Here is a 25,748-nt window from a genome sequence, read left to right as displayed (position 1 = left end):
GGCCTATGGCTAAGCATTTCATGATCCCTGTGATTGCTGGCCTATGGCTAAGCATTTCATGCTCCCTGTGATTGCTGGCCTATGGCTAAGCATTTCATGGTCCCTGTGATTGCTGGCCTATGGCTAAGCATCTCGTGGTCCATGTGATCCCTGGCCTTTGGCGAATCATCTTATGGTCCCTGTGATCACTGGCGTACTATTGCTCCTACGTTACTAGGTTTCTGACTGTTGCCAAGTCCTTCAGTATTCAGTGGGCTTTGCAAGTGCACTCACACTCCTTTAGCCATATTTCCTCTTCACACGGTGACCACCAACATGACAAATTTAATAGAATGAGGAAGACTATAGTGAGTTTGAGTTCTGCTCCGGCTTGGAAATCTGAAACAGTAACATATATTTTTGCATATTCCTCAATGTAGTTGACCACACAGGTCGCATTAAATATTAACTGCAAAAGCCTGCTTCACTACAACAGGAGTTGCAAAGCTACTCTGCCTTGCAGACATTATTATTTTTCACAATTTTTTGCAATCATTAAGTAAAAGTTATTTTACTGGGTACCCGGAGACTCACAAGGGTTGGAAAAAAATAGTATTTTCAGCTAAAGTCCCACTGACGCTCAAGTCTTAGTCTTTACAGTACACTTCAGATCAGTGAGTCATTGTCAAGGCAGATAGTAGTGAATGCCAATAAATAATGATTTGTATAGTCAGTTAGTTACTTTGTGTTAACCATGTAACTGGCCACTTTCAGCCATGACTTAGTCTACAAGGACAAAGGCACACTTCTGTGTGTGTGTGTGTGTGTGTGTGTGTGGGTGGGTGTGTGTGTGTGTGTGTGTGTGTGTGTGTGTGTGTGTGTGTGTGTGTGTGTGTGTGTGTGTGTGTGTGTGTGTGTGTGTGGCAGATATCCTACCATGAGTCTTAAAATGCAAAATCTCAAAACAGCAAACGGCCACATAAAAGATTTCTTTCTCTGGGAAAGAAATCGCTTGCCCTAACAAAAAAACACATCACTACAAACATTACAAACACACACACACCCCAATGTGAGGGCTGTGCCCCCACACCCCCCCTAACTAAATATACCAACTCCAAGTTCGCACTACAGTGGGGAAAACAGTAAACTAACAAGGATGGCAAAGCGATTTCTTTCCCAGGGAAAGAATTCACTGATGTGGCTGTTCGCTGTTCTGAGAGTTCGCTTTTTAAGGTTCAATGAAGAGGCTTTCGATGGAAAACTCTTCGAGGACATAATATAGTCCCTCCTACCACAAGGTTCATAGGTCTGATTGCTAATCCTACAACTTACTGGCCTTCAAGAAGTTGATATTTACTATTTCAAGTTTGTGTATCAAGATTATGGTTTGAAGGAGATAAATAAACTTCCAATGTTAAAGAGAAACTTATTTTATAATCTTGGAAGAAGTAATTTTTTTTGTATATTGATATTTATTTTTAATATTTGTCTCCCCATTCTAGTGTTAGTTCTCTGAACAGTGTGTTCCAGGCATATAGTTTTAAATACAACTCAATTAGACACTGCCTTATAAACCAGAAAACTGGACAGAGGCTCCCCTCTTAGAAACATACAAGAAACAGAATACGATAATTCCTCAAGCTTTACTGAATTTTCCTGCCCTGCTATTTGTCTACTAAGAAGTCTTTGCTTCTTTTCAAATTGTTTCATGTGACTTGTCCAAGGGCCACAGAATGTTGTGTAGTTGTTGCTGTTTGTCTTTCAACTTTTTCCCGGTAAGGGGTCGCCACAGCGGAACTCCAGTCCACTAATGATTGGCAGTAGATTTTTACGAAACGCCGAGATGCCAGCTCAACGCTCAACCTTCAACGAAGGCACGCCCATTTATGCATGCATGTCTTTTGAATGCTACCCAACCGAGGAGAGGACATGCAGACTCCACACAGAAGGCACTCCCAAGCCAAGCCGAGAATCGAACGGGAGAACCTCTTGCTGTGAGGTAACAACGCTACCGCTGTACCACCGCGGCATTAGAATGTTGTGTAGTGATGTAGTCAAAGAGTCAAATCAATGAGATGCAAAGTGTAACAGTGATGCTGACTAGCCACACCTTTTAATTAGATGAGCTGCAGAATGGGAATTTGTTAAATATACACAGATCAGAGTTAAATTGTCGCCAACCACTGTTCCCAAATCTTTAATGTCAGCGTCATTTTTAATAATTGTCCCATATTTTGTAATGTTGAATCCTCCGTCACCCCCAAGTCACATAATGCCACACATTTTATCTCTAGTGGTCAGGTCATCATTGTCACATCAGGTGTATATGTTTTGTAGACCACCTTGGGCAAGGTTGGCATGTATTACTGATTGAATATGTTACTTAGTTTGCATTCATCAGCATAGTTGAATGCCTCAGTCCTCTTCTCACTTTAATACCCAAGAAGTCTAGTCTGAAAAAGTATTCCAGGAGCAGAGCGTTGTGGCATACCACTGATAACCCCCACCCCTGACTTGTTAAGTCCTGTTGCTTATCCATTATTTTATCCATTAAATTCCACGAGTTGGCCAGTGATACTTTAATTTTGTTAATTATTCCCTTATCTGTTAAATGCATACGCTATAGAGCCTTCAAGTACTGTTGTCACTGCTTCCAAGAATGACACAAGATTTAAAAGGCAGGGTCTTCCCCTGAACATACCCTTCCTGTTCCATATGAAGTAAGAACAAGGTCTTCTATATCATTTTGGATAAGCTCCATTATTGATGTATAACTTTAGCTAGAATGTCGCCTTATAATAGTTACACACCATGCCATTGCTTTGCAGTATTTAATTGCAGCAAGTTCGCCTGAAACCTCTTGTACTATTGGCTTGCAACAGAAAGGCATTGGCCTTCAGAATGACAGAACTGCAGAAATTGCTCTAATCTTAAATACTTATTTAATGTTTGATGGGGGGGGGGCCTTAAGTGTTTATGCCAGTGTTGAGATTTGTTTTGTGGCATCTGCTGTGTTAAATGCTGCAAAGCATTTTCCATGATGATTTTAGTTACATTTTTTACAGCATTTTAATAAAAAGCTCTGTAGGGTCTTTATTAAAACCATGGCCCAATAAATTCAAACTATCCAGTAGTAGCATAACCTTGGAGATTGCATGAGGTACATTAATAGACTTTAATGGATACGTCTTTACTCTTCCATTAGGTTTTACCTCATATCATGCGTTCCGGCCCCAAAACCCGGACCACACCACAAAAGGAGGGGGTGTATCCATATTCATAAAGGATACCCACACCTCCAGGTTGGTGGCAACGCACAAAGCTTCGGAAACCATCCAGGTACAACTAACCATAGGCAAAACTGCTCTACAAATTGTAGCATGCTACAGGCCACCCTCTCAAACTCAGAAACCCCACACAGCCTTCCTGAAGACACTGGAGGGTATAAATGTATATCCAAACACCATCATATTGGGTGACTTCAACTACCCGAATATAGACTGGGAACATTACTCAAGCCCTAACTTTCTAGCCCAATGGTTCCTGGAGTTCATAAATTCAAATGCCATGGAACAGCTAGTCACTGTTCCCACGAGAGGAGAAAATATACTAGATCTCATTGTCACAAACATGGGGACAAAATGCTCCACACCGGAAGTATATCCCTCATTGGTGAGATCTGATCATACACTAATCTCACTGGAAATCCACATACCGCCCCACCCCAAACAAAAAAGACAATAGTGAAGAACTTCTCTAAAGCAAACTTCACACTACTCAAGACTGGTGTGGTATCCTTCAAGGCCCCTGAGCCAGTGGAAACCACAACCCAAGCTGCGGAAGCCCTTACAAATGCCTTCTATGAACACCTCCAGGACTGCATGGATCAGGCAATCCCAAATAAAACCAAGACTCTTTCCACAAAGGGCAAATGTCCAGTCTGGTGGACCCCAGCCATTAACAAACTTTACAATAAGAGGAGAAAGCTATTACATGATAGAACAAAATCCATAAAAGGGAAGTCACCCTGATCATTATTAGTAAAAAATACGAGCACTCATAAAATCAACTAAGGCCAATTTTGAGAGAAAAATTGCCATGGATTCAAAGGACAATCATAAGGCCTTTTTCAGCTATGTTAGGGACCTGGGTGGAAACTCCCAGATATGCTCAGAATTAGTCCAAAATGATACAAAAATCACTGAACCCACAGACATTGCCAACATACTGGCAGACAGGTTCAGTGCAAACTTCACCCCTAGAGGAGAGATAACTATCCCAGCCGAGTGTAGCCTCCCGGACATCTCAAATGCGCAGGTGAAAGCTGCTCTCTATAAAGCTAAAAACACAGCATCAATGGGACCGGATGGTGTCCCCGGCTGTGTGCTACACGAGCTAAATGAGGAATTAAACCCGCACATAAGGCAGCTGTTTAATCTCAGCCTTACCACAGGATACGTGCCCAAGGAGTGGCGTACGGCAACTGTGGTCCCACTCCACAAAGGCGGCGCCTCTACAGACCCTGGTAATTACTGCCCCATAAGCTTAACAAGTCTAGTCTGCAAAGCTATGGAGAGGATCATAATGGAGCTCATAAACAAAGATATAGGGACTTGCAGACATTGGACCCGACCCAGTTTGGCTTTGTCAAGGGAAGATCATGCCTTTTGAACTTGGTCGACTTCTTCGAAACAGTCACCAAGGCCATTGATGAGGGAAAGGCAGTCCATACAGCCTACCTTGACCTTGCAAAGGCTTTCGACACAATACCCCACTCGGGTATTGTAGAAAAACTACCAGCTTAAATGTAAACCCATATGTCACAAGATGGGTTGCAAACTGGCTTAAGGACAGAACCCACAGGGTTAGAGTTGCTGGAGCTATGTCAGACTCCAAGCCGGTCACAAGTGGTGTCCCACAGGGCTCGGTCCTTGGCCCCTATTGTTTGGCATCTACTTCTCAGAAGTACAGGCCAACATGGGAGGACTTTGGCTGACAAAGTTTGCAGGCGACTGCAAACTGGGCCATAGTTGAAAGTGCAACGGACACGGATATCCTTCAGAAGGGACACACGGAAACAGATAGCTGGTGCCAGAGCCATGGCCTGAAGTTAAACGCCAAAAATGTATAGTCATACCCTTCGGGAAAAACAAGGTAACCCCAAGCTACCATATAGGTGGCAGTCCACTAAGCACAGAAGAGGTTATCAGGGACCTGGGGACCCAGGTTGACAGTGGCCTTTCTTTTGACACTCACGTTGCTAAAGTGGTTAGAAAGACCTTCTACATTGCCCACCTGATCATGAAGGGATTCACATCCAGATCTAGTGAGGTCATTGTTCCCCTGTACTCTTCACTTATCAGACCAATGATCGAGTACAATGCCCCATTCGGGATGTATCTCACCCGACATCTGCAGCAATTGGAGAGACCCCAAAAGTTCCTCACCAAAAGGATAAAGGGACTCCAAAATCTGTCATATGCTGCCAGATTGAAGAAACTCCAGCTCTATTCAGTCGCATACCGTCTGCTCAGAGGTGACATGTGCCTGACATACAAGGCCATGTCCAACCCGGAATTAATGGACATGCTCCACCTCAAAAAATCCAAATCCACCAAAACCACTAGAGCAAGCGACTTAAACCTTAGCACGAATATAAATAGGACGTGCTGGAGGGATAGATTTATCACTCAGAGACTCCCTATGCTGTGGAATAGAATCCCGGTCCATGTGAGGCAGAGCACCTCACTGACTCTGTTCAAGAGAAATCTAGACCTGTGGATGGGAGATCGTAGGTATACCCCGGGAATCATCTCTGTGTCACTGCTGGACAGAGGCACAACAAACTAATGGGCACAGTATTTTTTCATATAAGGGGTGGTGTAAGCCACAAAAATTTGGGCTAGGCTTATAAATGCCTTAGGGCAGATAGCCTAGTATAAACCTATGAACCTATGAACCTATGAACCTATTATGTTGCATCCATTACAACCTATATAATGTTTTCCATATGCAGATGCCACTGAGGTTAAAGTTCATTGCTTACACTCTGTGGCATCTACATATGCAAAATGTCAAAAACAATAATGACACTGTTCTGATGGGAAGAAATTTGCAGTTCAGTTTATGTCCCACATACTGTGGTTCACAAGTAACTGTTTTTTTTTTCCCCAGTCAGCAAAATCACTTTACTACACAGCTGTTCAAAGTGAAGAAGCCAAGGAAGTGAAAAACAAAAAACATTATGTTTATATAGAACTATTGTTGTTCCTGTTGTAAGACTGCCACCTTGTGGAATTTATATGAAAAAACAACTGAATGTTTGGTATACTATTACATTCCTGTATATCAAGAATAAGGCAGCCTAGCCTGTCGTTCAACTGCATTTAACATTCTTTCCCTTTTCAATCCCTACCTTCCCCTTCACTCTTTCTCCATCTGTGCCATGCCGTTCAGAATTTGCCTGCATTCCCTACCCATAACCAATTCTGATAGTTTATTCCATGGATCCTCAGTCCTCTCTCTCTGAAGAAGCACTTTCAGAATACATGTAATAGTTGTTTCCTACAATCTGCTGCCTGTGTCCCAGTCCTTCACCCTCTGTTCTTCGTGTTCAGAATGACCCTTTCACATCTCCCTGACAATCTTTGCATCATGCCCTCCTCCCCGGCCAACACATGCATATCTCTGGTGGCTTTCCTCTGGACTGCTTTGGGTCTTCTGATGTCCTTTTCAGTAGTTGGCCTCCAGAACTCCATGCAGTACTCAAACTATGGCCTGATCAGAGACATGTGGAGTAAGAACATCTCCTGTTTGCTTTTAGTGTTTACACCCCTGAAGATACACCACAGTATTCTGTTTGCTGCTGCACTGCCCTATCACTTTTTTGGTAGTGCAGTCCAGTGATGAACACCTGCATACCCCTTTGCTATACCCTGTCTGATACTGGTTGCTGTGGTCTGAATGCATTACTTTGCATTTGTCTGCACTTGGTCAGTGTTTCCTTACCCTTTCATACACTCTTCTTCCATCCTTCACTGCTGCACCTGTTTGTCTCATCATTACTGTTGTATTTTCAGTTTTTGACTGATGTAGGCAGGCTGGGCTAAGGACCCCTTTTCCGTACAGTTCTGAGGCAATAGTACAGTTTGCATTAAATATTTACATTGTAGTACAAGTTACATGCAGGTACAATTCTGTTCATTTGAGAGGTGGTTTACATAAGGCATATACCAACATGTACACCAACTATTTACATATGTTAACACGTACTGTATAATTAATGTTTACATGGTCATATCAATAGTGTTTTATTATTATTATTATTTTATATATTTTCTATATGACTGAGGCTAGCACAACTGAACAGTAACTGACCCCTGTGGCACTGCACTAGTGACTTTCCTAATTCCTATTTTCACTCAAAACACAATTTCCAGTTTCTTACAACTCATCAGTGCTGTAATCTTGGTTCTGTCCCTCGCCCCTCCAATGTTCATATCAGCTGCCTTTGTGGGACTGAGTCAGTAGTCTTGGTGAATTCCAGGTAGACCATTTCTACCAGTGCTTCCCTAACTAGTTCACCAGCAACTTAGTCAGAAAAATGGATAATATTTGACTGGCAGCTTCTTCTGGCCATGAACTCATATTGGTTGCTGTCAAAGAAAATTGTTGTCCTGTAGGAAAGCAACCAATCATTCTCTCAAAATTTTCTCTACAGCTTTTTCCTACTACTGTTGCTAATAGACAATGGTAACAGACTTGAAGTCTTTCAATCCTCAGGCATTATTCACTATACAGTAATAAACATCATTGTCAGGTCTGCCAACACACTGGCCAGAGTCTGGAGGACTATGAAAGGCAAAACATTTAGTCTTTATGTTTTATCCTCCCTAATGGCATCCAGTTCTATTTAAAATGAATGTCAGGCCATTGTCATTCCTGTCTACCCCCTTCACATCATGGCACCCTGTCCTTTTTTCGCCAAGTAAAGATTGAACCAAAGTATTTACTCAGTACCTGTGATTTTTTTCCCAATCTTCCATAACCTCCATCTCATCTTTGTTCCCTCTAGCTAAGTCTGACCCTCCCTTTTTGCTATATACTCAAACCATTCTTTTCTCCTTCTTCATCCCCAGCACATCTTTGTTCAGACTGGCTACGTCCCTCCTCTTCCCCTTTCTGATGTATACATAAAAATCCTTTTTCTTAATCACTTCTGCAAACTCCTTTTAGCTTGTAATAAAATGGATGATGGACAATTGGAAATAAACAGATATTTATTGAAACACATTAAAACTTTAAAAGTCTCTTTGCACCTCAGTTTGAAACCTTCAAAAGAGTAATTAAATAAAAAAACTGCAGAAAAAGAATAAATAGTGTCCAGTTTACAAATGAATTGATCAAAACAGCAATCAGTTATGTATGTGAGGTTATCCCTTCCACTTTACTATTAAGCCTCCCTATGTGTTAAAGTTAAACCTTAGAGTGAGGGTACTTTCTTCTACGATAATGTTTCTTTTGAAGGTCACCACTTCTCATATATAAACTCTGCAGGGACACTGAATTACCTACACTGGAGGGTCCGAATGGAGAGATGATAAGTCAGCATGCAAAGGAGAGTAGTACTGCTGAAACTGAATCCATCCTCAAGTCTTGGTGAGTACCTTCACAGGGTGGACCCTGCTTTTCACAAAATCTCACCAAGACGACACTGATATATAGACTGTACTTTATGTAGCATACACCATGGACAGAAGTAGGTCAGAAATAAAAAAAGATAGCTGGGTGCCCAATCCTGCTAGGCACACTGATGCCAGGACTGGAAAAAATGACAGTGTAGAATCTCAAAATATGAAAACATTCCTACAATGGGGCCAGGCCAAGCCAGGCCAAGGAGGAGGATGGTCCCCCTGTTGTAGAAGGAAGTATTAGTCCACAAAAATCACAAAAACTGATAGGCCAAAGAAGAGCCATAAAGAGTGGACTATTGAGGATAAGAAGGAAATTATGTATTTTTACTATTATGCAAAAAGCCCAGAATTTCCAGACACGATACAGAAAAAGATTAAGAGAGAAATTAGAGGAAAGAAAATACTTCCACAAGAAAAACTGTCAGAAGCCTCAAATAAAAATCTGTGCTCATTAATACAACATATTTGTGAAAAATATTATATAGACCAAGAAACTTTGATCTGTTCGGAAACAGAGGAATTGTGAAAATATAAACAACAAAACCTAGATATTTTTTGAAAAGTATAAAAAAGAAATGTGGACATGGGAAGAAAGAGATATGATATGGTACAATATTTATGCGAAGTTGAAAGCCAAATTAAACAATACAAAAAAGGCAGCCCCAAAGATATTCGAAGAGAAATACAGGCAAAGGCTTCCAGATATGAAAAATTTCACAATAAAAAAATATCACAGAGAAGTTAAAAAAAATAGAAGCTGAAGTTATGGAATGCCTGCAAAGTGAAGGATTTGATGTAGAAGGTCTAACACAGGTTACATCACAGCATGATGGAATGAGTCCCCAAAGTAAGAAGAAACAGGAAGATCAGGAAACATCTGAAGAAGAAATATGGACATGGGAAAGAAAAAGAGATTTAATGTGGTGTAATATTTATGCAAAGGAGAAGGCAAAATTAATCAATACAAAAAGAGCCGCACTAAAGATATCTGAAGAGAAATACGAGCAAAAAAAATCCAGACATGGAAAACTTTACAATACAAAAAATAAGAATATAAAGAGGAAAAGAATATTAGTAATGAAGAAGCTAAAGAAATCGAAACCGAGTCTGTGGAGTCCTTGTAAAGTGAAGGATTCAGTGTAGAAAATCTAACTCAGTAAGCAGCGCAGCAGGATAGAGCAAAAGACATCCAAACTAAGGAGAAACCAGTGGAACGGGAAGCAACTGGGCAGTTGCCATATGAAGAAATTTTGGAGCCTTCCACAGGAAACCAGTATAAATGTACTTTTGAAGCTGGACAGCAAGGGAAGGAACAGGAAACTGTGGCAACTGTGACACAGTTAATGTGGAGGGGTGATAGGCCAGTGAGTGCCTATATGACACAGGAATGGATGACACAGGATGAAACTGAAGAGAATATTCCACAGGAAAATGCTATAAAATTTTCTATACAATGCCCGCAGGACATGGAGAACAAAAAATGCGACCTCAGTTTTGAAGAAAATGAGCTAAGAAAAGAGTTGCTTGATTTAATAGAGATAGATACACATAGTAAGATCAATGAAAGAAATACATTGCAGAAGGTCAATAAAACCCAAAAAGTCAGAAGTCTGATAAAACAAATGAACCCAGTAATTAGGACTGTCCAAAAAGATCCATGGAATATAACAGAAGTAAACAGAATATATTACTGTGCAGCTAAATTAATAACAGATAAAATTCAACCACAAGAACATGGGACAACAAGGTAAAGGAAGGGAGAGAAATCGAATACCACCATGGAAGTATCGAATAGAGAAAATTATAAAGGAATTAAGACAAGAAGTGTCACTGTTTGATGAGACAGAACAGGGAACAGATCAACAAAAATACTCAGAAAGATAGACGTGATAAAAGCAATGCCCAGTATTATAAATGGATCAGGATCTATCTTATACTGTTGCAAATAGTAAACTAAAAATCTTATCACAGGCAGAAAAATGTAGATGATACACAGATAAATATAAAGCAAAAGTACAAAATAAGCAATTTTTGATTACACCAAAAAGTTCTGTAGAGAATTAGGAAAGAAGGTGAAATTAATTGAAAGACCACCAAGAAAATAATAAATAAATACATTTTGGAGAAATATCTATGAAGATCCTGTAGAACATAACAAAGATGCTAAATGGATAGAAGTAAAAAAAGAATAAGAAGTTCAAAGGTACAGGATATGCAATCGGATGAGGTAACGGCCAGAGAGATTGAGATAAAGTTAAGAAAATCCTCCAATTGGAAAACCCCAGGCCCAGATGCAGTACCTAACTTCTGGCTAAAAGTGACCTTTGCACAAAGATTTAGCCATGAGTAACAACTATTTATATGCATACCCCGAACAGACACCAACCTGTTTAACAATATGAAAAACAATGCTCCTACTTAAGAGTGAACTACAAGTTATCCTAAAAATTATAGACCAATAACTTGCCTTCTGATGACATATAAACTATATACCGCAATTGATGCTGACATAGTTTAGTCATTTAGAAGAAAATTCAATCATGGCAACAGAACAAAAAATTCAGTCCTGGCAATAGAACAACAGGGTAATAAAAGAAAGTCCTGTGGAACAAAGGGATCATCTCTTGCTAAATAAAGTCACAATGGAGAACTGTAAAAAGGGGAAGAAGCTAAGTATGGCATGGATTGACTACAAAAAAGTATTTGATAATATCCCACATTCATGGATAAACAGAGTACTTAAAATGTATAAGATATACCCTACACTGATTAACTACATCACAGTGACCATGAAACAGTGGCAAACCACTTTGCAATTAAGCCATGATAAAGGACAAATTATTATTCCAGGGATAAAAATTCAAAGGGGGATATTCTAGGTTGACTCTCTGTCACTGCTGCTATTCTGTCTTATCCTTAACCCTGTAAGCTGTCTACTTAACAGATTAGACCGTGGCTATAATCTGGCTCCTAGACAACAACAAATTGTAAAGACGACACATCTTCTCTTTGTCAGTGATTTAAAATTGTATAGCTCATCAGATGATGAACTGAAAGCACAACTGCAAATAGTCAAAACTTTTTCAGATGATATAAGAATGTGATTTGGTCTTGATAAATGTGCAAAAGCAACCTTTAAAGCAGGAAAACTGCAGCACCAAGTTAACACCAGTCTGGGACAAGAATGTGATATAAAAGAATTTTAGCAAGAGGAGTGTATAAATATTTGGGAAGTGATCAACAAAACATGAACAAATGCTAATAAAACTTAAATTAATCGGTACTTTTCCATTAACAGGGCAACAGCTTTTTTTGGCCTTGTTACCGGTTTTGTTATAAGGAAAGTTGTCGTTCATTGTCAATATTTGCATAAATGTCTAGCATCAAAAAAATCAACAGAAGTGCAAGTTAAAGCCCATACAATAACTGGGAATTCTGGCTTCTAATTTTTGTTTTTGTCCCTGACTCTTGCAGTAAGAGGTTGACAGCTGTAGATATATTTTATGTTCCTTTCAGATGCTATGATTTAGGACTTTAATACAATCTTTGCCTTCGGGTGTAGCCTTCCACAGTCTAGAAATATAATTTATCTTTGCAAAAAATTATTAAATTAGTACGATTACATAGCTGTCAACTTTTTATCACCAAAATGGGATGCACTACCGCTCACGACCTGGGAAAAAAAGCAATGGGCAAAATGTGGTACGCTGTTTGACTAGGAAGCTCACAGCCCGAATAAAATTTGGGCCGATTCAGTAATATTTAAAATAAATTAAAATATAATCATGAATATGCTGCGGACATGCCCAGTGTGAAACAAGGAGAAGAGAACATGGTATTTTTTAAACTCATTTCTTCCTAATGACAGGCACACTTGATACATACGATTACACTGAACCACGATGATTATTACCGCCAAGTGTATGCAATCTAGTAACTGTAGAATTATCTTTTTTGTAAGATATTAAACACACATTTTATATATTTATACAAACATATTTAAATAAATATATATATATACTTTCCAAAAACGTTAATGAGGCCAAAGAAGCTGTTGCCCCATTAACGGAAAAGTACCACTTAATCCTGAAAACAGCATTGACATCTAGAAACAAAATTCAGGCTATAAACCAATTTGCTCTTTCTGTCCTAACTTACAGTTTTGGAGTGATTGACTGGCTCCAAAATGTGATGGATAGATTAGACAGGGAAAAAAAAATCAGGATTCTTCATGCTCACCAAATGATTTATAAAAATCAGAGCATACCAAAATTATATATTCTCCGTTCCGAAGGAGGTATGGTCTTCTTGGAAATTGATTACATTTATAGATCTACAATTGTGGGACTGCACACATATCTACAGACCTCACAAGATCCAAACATAGTGAAAGTTTTGAAACACCAGGGCAATAAATCTAAGATGACTTCTCTGCTTGGTCTAGAAGCATATCAGCGTCAAGCAGGAATGGAAATCAAACCAGAAGTAGATAAAAATCAGGCAGCAACTGAATGTGCTAAAAAGTAAAAGAAAGAATATAAGGTGAAGGATCAGATGAGAAGGGAAGAAATGTGAAAAATGCATAAATATAGTTGCAAGTATAGAAAACTTTTGGAAGAACCTCACGTTGATCAGGATTGAATGCAGGAATGCTTAAGGACAGGTGAATTCGAACCAAAATACGAAAGGTTAATTCCAAAAAAAAACAGCAGAACTCAATGATGGAAGAGGTTTCTGGATTAAAATCAATGTACTTAGAACTCATAAGTGCTTTTGCAGCTCCTTCTGCTTCAGATGATAGTAACTAGATCTGAAATCACTCCATTAAATACAAAAGCACTAATTACTAAAGTCACATGGCATTAGATTTTAAAGATACAAGCACAAATACCTGAGCCTGTAAATATTCATTTGTACTTCAAACATTCACTTAAATTCAAAATATTTAACACACATTGGCAAGTGAATATATAATTAAAATATACCATTTTTACAACATAAAATCATCTAGTGAGAGGTCTGAATTTTAACTTTGCTTTAATGGGTACATATTCATTTAAGCCATATCCATAGTCCGTCTTAATCAGATTATCCAGTTGGCTTCTAATTGTTCTGTTATATTTCTGAGGTCCACACTCCTTACTGTTACATAAATTTTACCTGTTACCATGACCTTGAAAGTATGATTAGGGTTTGTAGCTAAAACATGCTTAGTCAATGCATTGACTTTGTCCTTCTTGTTGATGTAATAAATATGTTCTTTAACCCTTTCTTTCAAGGATCTATCTGTTTTACCAACATAAAACTTGAAGCATTTTAAACAATAAGCTAAATAAACTACGTTTGTTATTACATGTTGCAAAAACTCTAAAGTTATATGATTTCTTCTGATCAGGATGTTCAAAACAACCTGTGCTAGCAATCAAATGGCATATTGAACAGTTACCACAGGGTTTTGTGCATTTAATCGTACATTCCTGTCTCATGTTCATCGGGTAACAAAGTTCTTTCTTTAGAGAATTCATATTTTTAAAGACAAAATTAGGTTTGCAATCTACTATTTCACATATATTTTTATCTGTAGTTAAAATATTCACATTTTTTTACAACATCCATATAAGATAATACATTGGTAGAATAATACAAAGGTACTCTTATCTTCTTCATTTTGGACATCTGCTTTACTTGTTTATCAATGGATCTATAGCTAGAAAAATATGGTTTAGCAGAGGTAGTTCTCAAAATTTTGATGTGCTTAACATTTCTAATTATATTTTGAGACTCGTAGCCTCTATTTTGTAATGCCTCTTGCAAGACTTCAACCTGTTTTTTTTTAAATCTATATCTTGAGCGTTCAGTCTTGACACTCTAAATAATTGGTTCTTAAGAACATTATTTAAAATGGGGGGGTGCATACTTTTTCTGGACAAAAGATGATTAACAGGGCATGATTTCCTATATGATTTAGTATACAAGTTACCTTCCACATCAATCACTATACTAACATCTAAAAAATGCATACAAAGTGGTACTCTCATTTATATAAGGTTCATAGGTTGGTACTAGGCTATCAGCCCTAGGGCCTATACAAGCCTAGCCATAACAATTCCCTGGCTATTTTTCCCACATTATTTACTTTCCTGGACCCCTGTCTAGCAGGGCGACTGACGTGATCCCTGGGGTGAATTTCCTTTCTCCCATCCAATCGTCAAGGTTCCTCTTGAAGAGGTCCAAAGAGGCACTCTGCTTGACATGTATGGGCAATCTATTCCAGAGTCTGGGGAGTCTCTGGGTCAGGAACCTATCCCTCCAGCATGTTTTGTTTATTGTGATGACAAGGTTTAGATCCCTGGAGCGTGTAGCTTAAAGTCATAAAATTGTTCCATGGTTCCATTCCACAGAAAAAACAAATTGTCTACAAGTCTTCTGTAGAACATAATGTTTCGACTAAAAGGACCTTGCTGTATATGTATATATTCCCAAACTGCCATGACAGCATTGGCGTAGCTATGGGCACATGAAGTGCCCATGGCTACGCCATTTTGCTGCCAATACATGGAATCCCTAGACATGAAGACATTATTCTCCAATACACACTCTAACAAAACACTGATGAGTTGAATTCTTTCTTGACTTTCCTCAGTGTTTAGCCTTAAAAATTCTTTCACATTTTCTATTCCTAAATCATTAGGTATCGCAGTGAATAACAAGGTAACATCCATCATTACCAACTTCAGACTCTCTGTAGCTATATTAGTTGTCTCCAAAAAATCATTTAAATCTATAAGGAACTGTTGTGTGTGACATAGATTGTCACAGTAACATCCAAAAAACAAAGACACCAGCATGCATAGATACAAAGTTATATAGTAAACCTTGTAAAACCAATAGTGTTATACATGCCAAGAGTATGCATCCCAAGCATGTTAAGAGTAATGTTTTAAAAGGCCAATTTTTTAGATCTGCATGGCTACATACAAGGGACAGTGACATGTATGAAATCTTTGACACTCTAGCTGCAAGTTCTGTAAAGAGAGGTTATAAAGAGACTGAGATTACAGTGGCACAAAATGACACTATCTCTTTAAGAGATACTCGTACTAAAGCATTTTTGGAAATGTTTCTAGTTATGCTAGTGAAAATGGCAGTGTGTTTTCTCATCCTCTTCATATGTGTCTTACTTATTCCAATGATGCCAGTTCAGTTTGCAACATAATTAAGAAACATTAGTGAATTCTACTGTCTGATGAAAAGTGTAAAGAGACATTGGGTAGCTCACCCTCTTTCTGTTATAAGAAATGTCCATCTATTAAAAAGATGTTATGCTATAAACCACTTCTGTATTCACAACCAAGTTTTAATATATGTAGGGTTGGTACTTTTCCCTGTCATCACTGCAATAAGTGTAAATATATTAGAACAGATAATCAATTTATGCATTCAGATACTGAACGTATTTTTGATATTAAGGTTTATGCCAACTGCAATATGTGTAATCTAGTTTATTTAGCCTCCTGTGAAATTTGTAAAGCACTCTCGGTTGGCAAGACCAACCGTTGTTTGAGGGATCGTATTAGGGAACACCTTTACTGTATAAATAAGTTAGATACTAAGAAGCCCTCTCCAAGAATACTAATTATGTTGGGACTAACCATTATTTTAAATTTATGGTTTTGGAGATTTGCAAGATTAATCCAAGGAGTGGTGATATCAGGACACGTACAGAGTGTATGGAAATAAAATGGATGACTATTCTGCAAGCAACAAAGGGCAATGGGTTATATGAGTTCATACTCATCAAGCCTTTATTGAAGTCATGTGGCTTAAAACATTAGCCTATAAAAGGAAATTGTAATGTGTACTTAATTTAGATCTGATGAAGCATTTGGTTTAAGAACGAAAGTGCTTATCTTGTTTTTATATTATTTTTATATATATTTTTATATATTTTTATTAAAGTTTTTCACGCTGCATCTGTCTATCATTTTTTTCTGTTGTTTATATTGTTTAGTAGTTTATACCAGTCTGCTCTTTTACTACTTTGATTTTATAAACTGTATCAACCTTTGGTTGAAAAAACTAAATTGCTGCTTACAACATGCAGGGAATATGAGAACTGTTTGGAAGAAGCAGAGACTTTTGGTATGTTTTTACAAAGGAGCTGTAATTGGCAGAATGTTAAGGAATCTTAAATGAAGGCCACTGTTAAGTCAAGGAGTCATTACATTGTTACAGCAATAGTGTCACTGTCTGTACCCCTAAACGGTCCACAGTTTCACACATTGTCCATATTTGTGCCTCATATTTTGGCCTGTTTCTCATAACGTATGTGGTTTTCTGGCAAATCACTGAAGACTCAGTTCACTGAATAACAACAGTCATTTGCGTTTCAGACCTCATATAATTCAGAAAATGCATACTTATATAAAATGCTAGTCTAGCAAGTTTATGAGAGCAATAATTTAAAATCTGTCCCTGATTCTCGACCCTTGTCCCCCCAATCATTTCGACTTTGTCCAGAGATCTTGTGCTAAGAGGTTGCGAGGTATGTCAGTGGTAAAAGCAAATAGAGGAATATGGCAAAAAGATAAACTGTAGGTGTATTTTGTAAATAATTATAAAAGATTCTGTAGTCAGAAACTGTCTCTTTCACAAGCAACTAAACCCTTGAATTCATTTAGTAGTGGTCATAGTATAAAAGATTCACTGATACACAGTTTTTTTTGTATTCCCCAGAAAGTATTGTGGACTTGAGAACCCCAGGAGTACTTACCCTTGTAGGAGTTGTTCTGTTTGCACCTTTATTTAGAGCACTACTACTCGGAGGTGACCTTGAGGAATTTTCTGTAATTCTCCTACAATAACCCTCTTGCTAAAACTGCTGCCAATGTCTCCAATGTCTACTCATACATAAATCATACATAAATATTTAAAGTGGTAAGCAGTCATTATCTGCACAAAATATAACAAGACATTTTAAAAACAGACCAATATAGTAGAATACCTGTATAAATAAAGTGTGCAACAAGCAGAAGAAATGAATTAACACACAGTAATGCCCCTTCTCTACACTTTAACAGCTCATTTAAGCAAACTAGAAAAGAGCTCAAGGGTAAAATAGGGGAGTTCCAAACTGAATATAAACTTAAAATACCCACTGAACCCCTTCAGTCATGAAGTTAAAAACTATATCCAGCAATATTATTGTTTATCCACAACACTTTTATCCACTCTGACACAAAGAAAATAGCTAATATCCTAGCTTACAAATTCATTGCTAATATTAATCCTCCCAGTTATAACTGCTCCATAGATTCCAGAGCCCCATTTACCCCCGACACTCCTACAAGCTCAGATAACAAACCAGGTTGGGCAATTGTCAGTACCAAATATGGGTTATGCAAACAACTAAATAACCTCTTTACCCTAAGCCTCAACATGAGTTACATTCTCAAAACCTGGAAAACATCCACCTTAATGCTTTTACAGAATGGTGGTCCAACCACATAGGTAGTTATAGACCCATTAGTGTCACTAGTCTTTTTTGGAGAATCCTTTAGAAAATGTAGCATTGCCTCCATACCAAATGTATGCTGAACGTTCGTGAACAAACTTATTACATCTATTACAATAAAAAACATGCCATTTTCCCATCTAATATTTTTTATCTTGTATATAAATTCAAAGACACCCTTAATAAAAGAAGGCAGCTTTACATCCTCTTCTAATAAATACTTATGCAAGAAATGCAAGAAGCAGGATAAATTATGGGTGAAATACCCACATGCCGACACTATGGGGCGCCCCAGTGGATCTGATAAGCTTTTGTGAATTTTAGGGAAGCAAAAAAAAAAAAATAGGCCATAGTAGATTCCCTAACATTAAACTTATATTGTATAAATAGGCCATAGTAGATTACCTCACATTAAACTTATATTTTATAAATAGGCCATAGTAGATTCCCTAACATTAAACTTATATTGTATAAATAGACCATAGTAGATTCCCTAACATTAAACTTATATTGTATAAATAGGCATAGTAGATTCCCTAACATTAAACTTATATTGTATAAATAGGCCATAGTAGATTCCCTAACATTAAACTTATATTGTATAAATAGGCCATAGTAGATTCCCTAACATTAAATTTATATTGTATCTCTTCATATGAACAATATCAATCTATACCTTTTATTTAATAAATATTTATAATGGTTTAATCTTCTTCTTCTTCTTCTTCTTTTGACTGCTCCCGTTAGGGGTCGCCACAGCAGATCAACTGATTCCATTTCTTCCCGTCCTCTGCATCTTGCTCTGTCATACCAACAACCTGCATGTCCTCTCTCACCACATCCATAAACCTTATCATAGGCCTTCCTCTTTTCCTGTTACCTGGCAGCTTCATCCTTAGCATCTTTTTCCCAATATACTCTCCATCCCTCCTCAGCACATGTCCAAACCAACATAATCTTGCCTCTCTGGCTTTGTCTCCAAACCTTCCAACCTGGGCTGACCATCTAATATACTTATTCCCAATCCTGTCCTTCCTCGTCACACCCAGTGCAAATCTTAACATCTTCATCTCTGCCACGTCAAGCTCTGACTCCTGCCTTTTTGTCAATGCCACTGTCTCCAACCCGTATAACATAGCTGGTCTCACTACCCTCTTGTAGACCTTCCCTTTCACTCTTACTGGTACTCGTCTGTCACAAATTACTCCTGATACTCTTCTCCACCTACTCCACCCTGCCTGTACTCTCTTCTTCACCTCTCTTCCACACTCACCATTACTCTGAACTGTTGATCCCAAGTATTTAAACTCATTCACCTTCACCACCTCTACTCCCTGCATCCTCACCATTCCTCTATCCTTCCTCTCATTCACACACATATATTCTGCCTTAGTCCTGCTGACCTTCATTCCTCTTCTCTCTAGAGCATATCTCCACCTCTCCAGGGTCTCATCCACCTGTTCCCTACTCTCACTACAGATCACAATGTCATCTGCAAACATCATAGTCCACGGGGACTCCTGTCTGATCTCGTCTGTCAACCTGTCCATCACCATTGCAAATAAGAAAGGGCTCAGAGCTGATCCTTGATGTAATCCCATCTCCACCTTAAACGCATCCGTCACTCCCACCACAGACCTCACGGCTGTCACACTACCCTTGTACATATCTTGTACCACTCTTACATACTTCTCTGACACTCCCGACTTCCTCATACAATACCACAACTCCTCTCTAGGCACCCTGTCATATGCTTTCTCTAAATCCACAAAGACACAATGCAACTCCTTCTGACCTTCTCTGTACTTCTCCATCAACACTCTCAGAGCAAACATCACATCTGTAGTGCTCTTTCCTGGCATGAAACCATAGTGCTGATCACTAATCATCACCTCCCTTCTTAACTTAGCTTCCACTACTCTTTCCCATAACTTCATGCTGTGACTGATCAGTTTAATCCCTCTGTAGTTACTACAGCTCTGGTTTAATGCTGCCTCATAAAATTCCAAGCCTACATTTTCATAAACTTTAACATTATATACACGTGCATAACACATTTTTAAATACTGTGTAAAATGAAGAACTACCAATTTTCCACCTTTGTCTGCAGGCTTAAACACCAATTGTCTGTTTTGACTAAGTTTCTGTAAACTTAGCCATTCACTTTTACTTAAATTAAACACAATACTAGCTTTATTTTCACAAAACAGATTAAATTCTTTTTCCATACTGTAGTGTACTAAGGTGGAAAACTGTTGTATTACATCATTTCTAAAAGGAGGTATGAAAACACTTTTATAGGCAATATCCACAACAATGCCACCTTCTGCAGCAAATAAGTGGTTAAATTAGTGGTTTTAAAACATAGGAATAATTTAGCTTTCCATCACTGTCTGGTATCAAGTTCTTCACTCAGTCTATAGAGTAAATGACCAGTGATTCCCAAAAGCTCAGCAGATTTATGAACTTAGGATAGTGAAGGAGGGTAGCCGTAAATGACAGTACACAACGAACTGTGAATTCCAAGAGATTCAATAAGTTTGTAATGCTAATGGGTAGACAACAATGAAGACCTGCAAACTTTAATGTATGGCACTTTTCTTGGCCAAAAGTCTTAAGATGTGATCTATTAAATGAAAGAGTAAGCAAAACAAATTCACAGAGAAAGTATTGTGAGATATAATTCAAATTCGGGAAGCCAGATAGCACCAAAATGCTGTAGCAGAAAAGAAATACCAAATGATATTTGTGTTTTTTTTTCATACTTAGCATTGCAAGGATTTGTATGAAGGAAAATATGCTCTGAGAAAAATAAATATATTTTAATGTTTTATTGTCATTTAATATGACAACCATATAAAAAATAGCAGTCTTCTGAGAATTCATACTGGCCTTCCCATCATGCTGCACTTTTCTATGTAAACTGAAGAGTAAAAGTTTGTATGCACTAGCCCTAGATTAGGTATCTGGGATAATACTAACACATGCAATGATGATGAAGTCAAAAGAGATGCTGAAATCCAAACTGAGATTCTTAGAAAACTAAAAATCAAGATCCCTGCTTCCCACCTCTGATTATTGACTGGTTGGTAATAGAGTCTGTGACTCTCTCTTCAAAACAGCAGAACATTCATAGGTTCATAGGTTCATAGGTTCATAGGTTGGTACTAGGCTAGGTTCCTCTTGAAGAGGTCCAATCTATTCCAGAGTCTGGGGAGTCTCTGGGTCAGGAACCTATCCCTCCAGCATGTTTTGTTTATTGTGATGACATGTGGCTCTGAGGGATTGGGATTTCTTTAAGTGTAGCATGTCCACCAGCTCTGGGTTTGACATGGGGGCATCTGCTTTAGGCCTGTGATTCTTTTAGTGAGGTATTTCTGCGGCCTTTCCAGTTGTTGCAGACGTCTTGAGAGGTACATACCAAATTGTTTTCTATAATGGGTCGAATGAGGGATGAGTACAGTGGGTCAATGACCTCCTTTTTTCTGGATGAAAAGCCCTTAACGATGAGGTGTGCCACATTGAGACCACTGACCACCTGTGTCCCTAAGTCTCTTATCACACTTTCTGTGTTTAGTGTACTGCCACCTATATGGTAATTCATGGATACATGTTTTTCCCAAAGGGATAACAATACATTTCTTTCTGTTTCTGTAAGGAGTATCCACATCATTTGGGATTCCCAGTTTGCAGTCATCTGCAAACTTTGTAAGTAGATGCTAAACAAAGGACTGAACCCTGAGGTACTCCACTTGTCACTTGTCTGGAGCTGGATTTGTTTACAGCGTGGGTTCTATCAGTAAGCCATTTAGCAACCCATTGGGTGACACAGGGATTAATAGTTTATCTATGATTCCAGAGTGGGGATGGTGTCAAAGGCCTTTGTCCATGGCTCTGGAGACTGATTCAAAGAAGTCAATCAGGTTCAGGAGACAAGATCAACCCTTCACAAACCTAAACTGGGTGGGGTCCAGTGTTTGAAGGTTGCCAATGTCTTTGTTTATAAGTTCCATGATCCATGGCCTTGCAGATAAGGCTTGTCAGACTGATGGGATGGTAGAAACCTGAGGTGAGGCTATGATTAAACATGATGTCATCTGGTCCCATGGATGCTGTATTCTTGGCTTTGGTGAAGTTGGCACTGAATCGATCTGCCAGGATATTGGCAATATCCTTTGGATCAGTATATTTATTGCCATTCTGTTTTAGCTCAGAGCAGATCTGAGCATTGACATTTAGATTCTTGACATAGTTATAGAATGCTTTGTGGTTGTCTTTGGAATCTTTGGCAATTTTATTTTCATAACTAGCTTTGGAGGATTTTATGAGGCATCTCAGTTTCTTACTGAGGCTAGTAAGGAGTTTTTGCATCCTGGGATTTTCCTCTTTTCTGCAAAAGTTTCTTCCTTTTTGGATGAGAGCATTTTGGTTCTATTTGGGATGGTGATTAGCTTATGGTCAGACCTGACTTTGCCATGTTGGTAATGACCAGGTCTAGGATATTAGGTGCTGGGACATGAGTAGCAGTTAATGGCAGGGTAGTTAAAATCACCCAGTATTAGGGTGTTTGGTTCTATCTTAATATTTTCCAGTATGTTTAAAAGGTGTAGTGAGAATCTTGGGGTATGGTGTTAGTTGCACTTGGAGAATTTCAGACACATTGTGTTGTTGTAGCCTGGTATTGCAGGGGTGCTCTCTTTGAGGTTTAGACTTCTAGCATTGAGTAGCATTACCTTCAGATTTTGTTTATCCTTATATTGTGGTATCATTCTTCATAACTGCCTGGGCCACATGATCCTTTCTCCTTATTCAACCTGGTGAGAGGGACATCAGTGTGCGGACTATAGAGTCACCTATGACTAAAGTGTTAGGTACATTGTCTTGATGTGACTCATTGGTTGTGATTGGTGTTTGTTTGCGTTTCAGCTTCAGAGGTCTTTGTTGCTTGGGCAGGTTACAGTTAAGGGCCTCTGCATATGTGGATTTAGTGTTGCTATATGTGGGTGTTGGTGGTGTGGGTTTAGAAGGGCTATGTGTTGCTTGAGGTGTAGTGTGGGTGTTAACCTTCTCCTCTTTGTTACCTATTTGTTGAGGAAATCATTTCTAACCCCCTGCCATGCTTCTCCAAAAATGCATTTGGAAACTAGCAGAGCAGAACTGTGTATTTTTATGGCCAACACTTATATACCAATAATAGCACTAATCATGATTTCTAGGTTTGGTGGTGTCTTCCGGAAAATGTCACTGATGGTTCATGAGGATGTAGTGATTTTACGTATAATGAGGATGTGAAACAGTCTGATCAAATAATATTTTCTAAATATTCTGCACATTATTTTCCATTTTCTTATTTACATACTTGTATTCTTTCTTATTGTACGTAGGAGTTTGTCCTAAGCATTAAAGAGCTGCCACGTCTTGCTCGATTTGTCCCCAAGATTCTCCTTGCTGTCACCGTCACTATCTGTGACGAGGTTTACAAGAAAATTGCCTACTGGCTAAATGATCTGGGTAAGTAAAAAAACAGTTTGGGCTTTTTGTAGTAAACTGTCATATCGAGTCTCTCTCCTCATGAGAAGATGAAGTTACGGTGTACGAGTTTGCATGTGCTATGAATATTGTTGTGGATGGTACATATATATGTGTGCAGATGAGACAAGTACGTGTGTGTGTGTGTGTGTGTGTGTGTGTGTGTGTGTGTGTGTGTGTGTGTGTGTGTGTGTATGTATGTGTACCTGCATAAAGTTCATTTTGTGCCCATCTCTGTCTGTGACACTATTATACTTCAAGCCTGTACATTTCACACTTAACCTCATTTTATTTAGATTATCAGCTTGACATCTTCATTTTTTTAGAACTCCTTCAGATTTTAGTTTACAAAATGTTATTTGTTAAATACTTCTCTTCTTATTTTAGTAGCACTGCTACAAGTCATACCTCTCAACTGTCCAGATTTTCACAGAATGTCACAGTTTTTGCTCATATTTTTGGTGTGTTCCCCAAAGAATTTGTGGCATGCTAGCAAGTCATTGGGGACTGACATCACTAAATAATGGCTTACATTTGAGTTTCAGGCTTCATATCCTTCAGAAAAATGCATGTTAACACAAATCCTACTATCCTACAAACTTTTTCATTTTATAAGAGCAATATTTAAAATCTGTTCCTACTTTTTGGGCCTTTATCCCCCATTTTAGGCTTTGTACAGATTTCTTGAGCTAACAGTTTGAGAGGTATGCTACAGATTTATAAATATTGTGTTTAAAACTGTTAATATATTTAGCTCATTTCCCTATTACATATAAATCTGTTTAATCTGACCCACTTTGTCCATTGAATTATGTAGTTATATATTGATAGTAAGTCTGCAGGCCATGAAACCTGTCTTTGGTTTCATTTTTGTCAGTCATATAGTTCATTTCTAGGTTTGTATCAAACTGGAGCAGCTGTTTCTGTTAAAGTTTAGTGTTTATTGTTTAGTTTTATTATTATTATTGTCTATATGCTAGGCTTTTGAATGCTAGTGTTTTTAACTCCACTATTTCCTTACATTGCACCTGGCTTGTACCATTGTTTTGTTGATGGTACTGTTAATGAATGGGGATGTTTTAACTCCATTATTTCCCTACATTGCACCTGGCTTGTACCATTGTTTTGTTGATGGTACTGTTAATGAATGGGGATGTTTCTAACTCCATTATTTCCCTACAATGCACCTGGCTTGTACCATTGTTTTGTTGATGGTACTGTTAATGATTGGGGATGTTTCTAACTCCATTATTTCCCTACATTGCACCTGGCTTGTACCATTGTTTTGTTGATGGTACTGTTAATGAATGGGGATGTTTCTAACTCCATTATTTCCCTACATTGCACCTGGCTTGTACCATTGTTTTGTTGATGGTACTGTTAATGAATGGGGATGTTTCTAACTCCATTATTTCCCTACATTGCACCTGGCTTGTACCATTGTTTTTTTGAAGGTACTGTTAATGATTGGGGATGTTTCTAACTCCATTATTTCCCTACATTGCACCTGGCTTGTACCATTGTTTTGTTGATGGTACTGTTAATGATTGGGGATGTTTCTAACTCCATTATTTCCCTACATTGTACCTGGCTTGTACCATTGTTTTGTTGATGGTACTGTTAATGATTGGGGATGTTTTTAAACCCATTATTTCCCTACATTGCACCTGGCTTGTACCATTGTTTTGTTGATGGTACTGTTAATGATTGGGGATGTTTCTAACTCCATTATTTCCCTACATTGCACCTGGCTTGTACCATTGTTTTGTTGATGGTACTGTTAATGAATGGGGATGTTTCTAACTCCATTATTTCCCTACATTGCACCTGGCTTGTACCATTGTTTTGTTGATGGTACTGTTAATGATTGGGGATGTTTTTAACTCTATTATTTCCCTACATTGCACCTGGCTTGTACCATTGTTTTGTTGATGGTACTGTTAATGAATGGGGATGTGTCTAACTCCATTATTTCCCTACATTGCACCTGGCGTGTACCATTGTTTTGTTGATGGTACTGTTAATGATTGGGG

General features: G+C 38.3%; 1 protein-coding gene across 2 annotated transcripts in view; it reads left to right on the top strand.

Annotated features, from left to right (window-relative positions):
• The window catches only part of ANO8 (anoctamin 8), a 751,060-nt gene that overhangs the window by 588,332 nt on the left and 136,980 nt on the right, over positions 1-25,748 (top strand). For both annotated transcript variants that reach the window (XM_044090660.1, XM_044090659.1), the window contains exon 10: positions 23,571-23,697. In XM_044090660.1, coding sequence (XP_043946595.1) covers positions 23,571-23,697 — 127 coding nt within the window. The remainder of the gene's footprint in view (positions 1-23,570; positions 23,698-25,748) is intronic.

Source organism: Protopterus annectens, chromosome 13.part0 (genome assembly GCF_019279795.1).
Source record: "Protopterus annectens isolate FY-2018-M chromosome 13.part0, PAN1.0, whole genome shotgun sequence".
NCBI lineage: Eukaryota > Metazoa > Chordata > Ceratodontiformes > Protopteridae > Protopterus > Protopterus annectens.
This window is presented reverse-complemented; position numbering and strand designations above follow the sequence as displayed.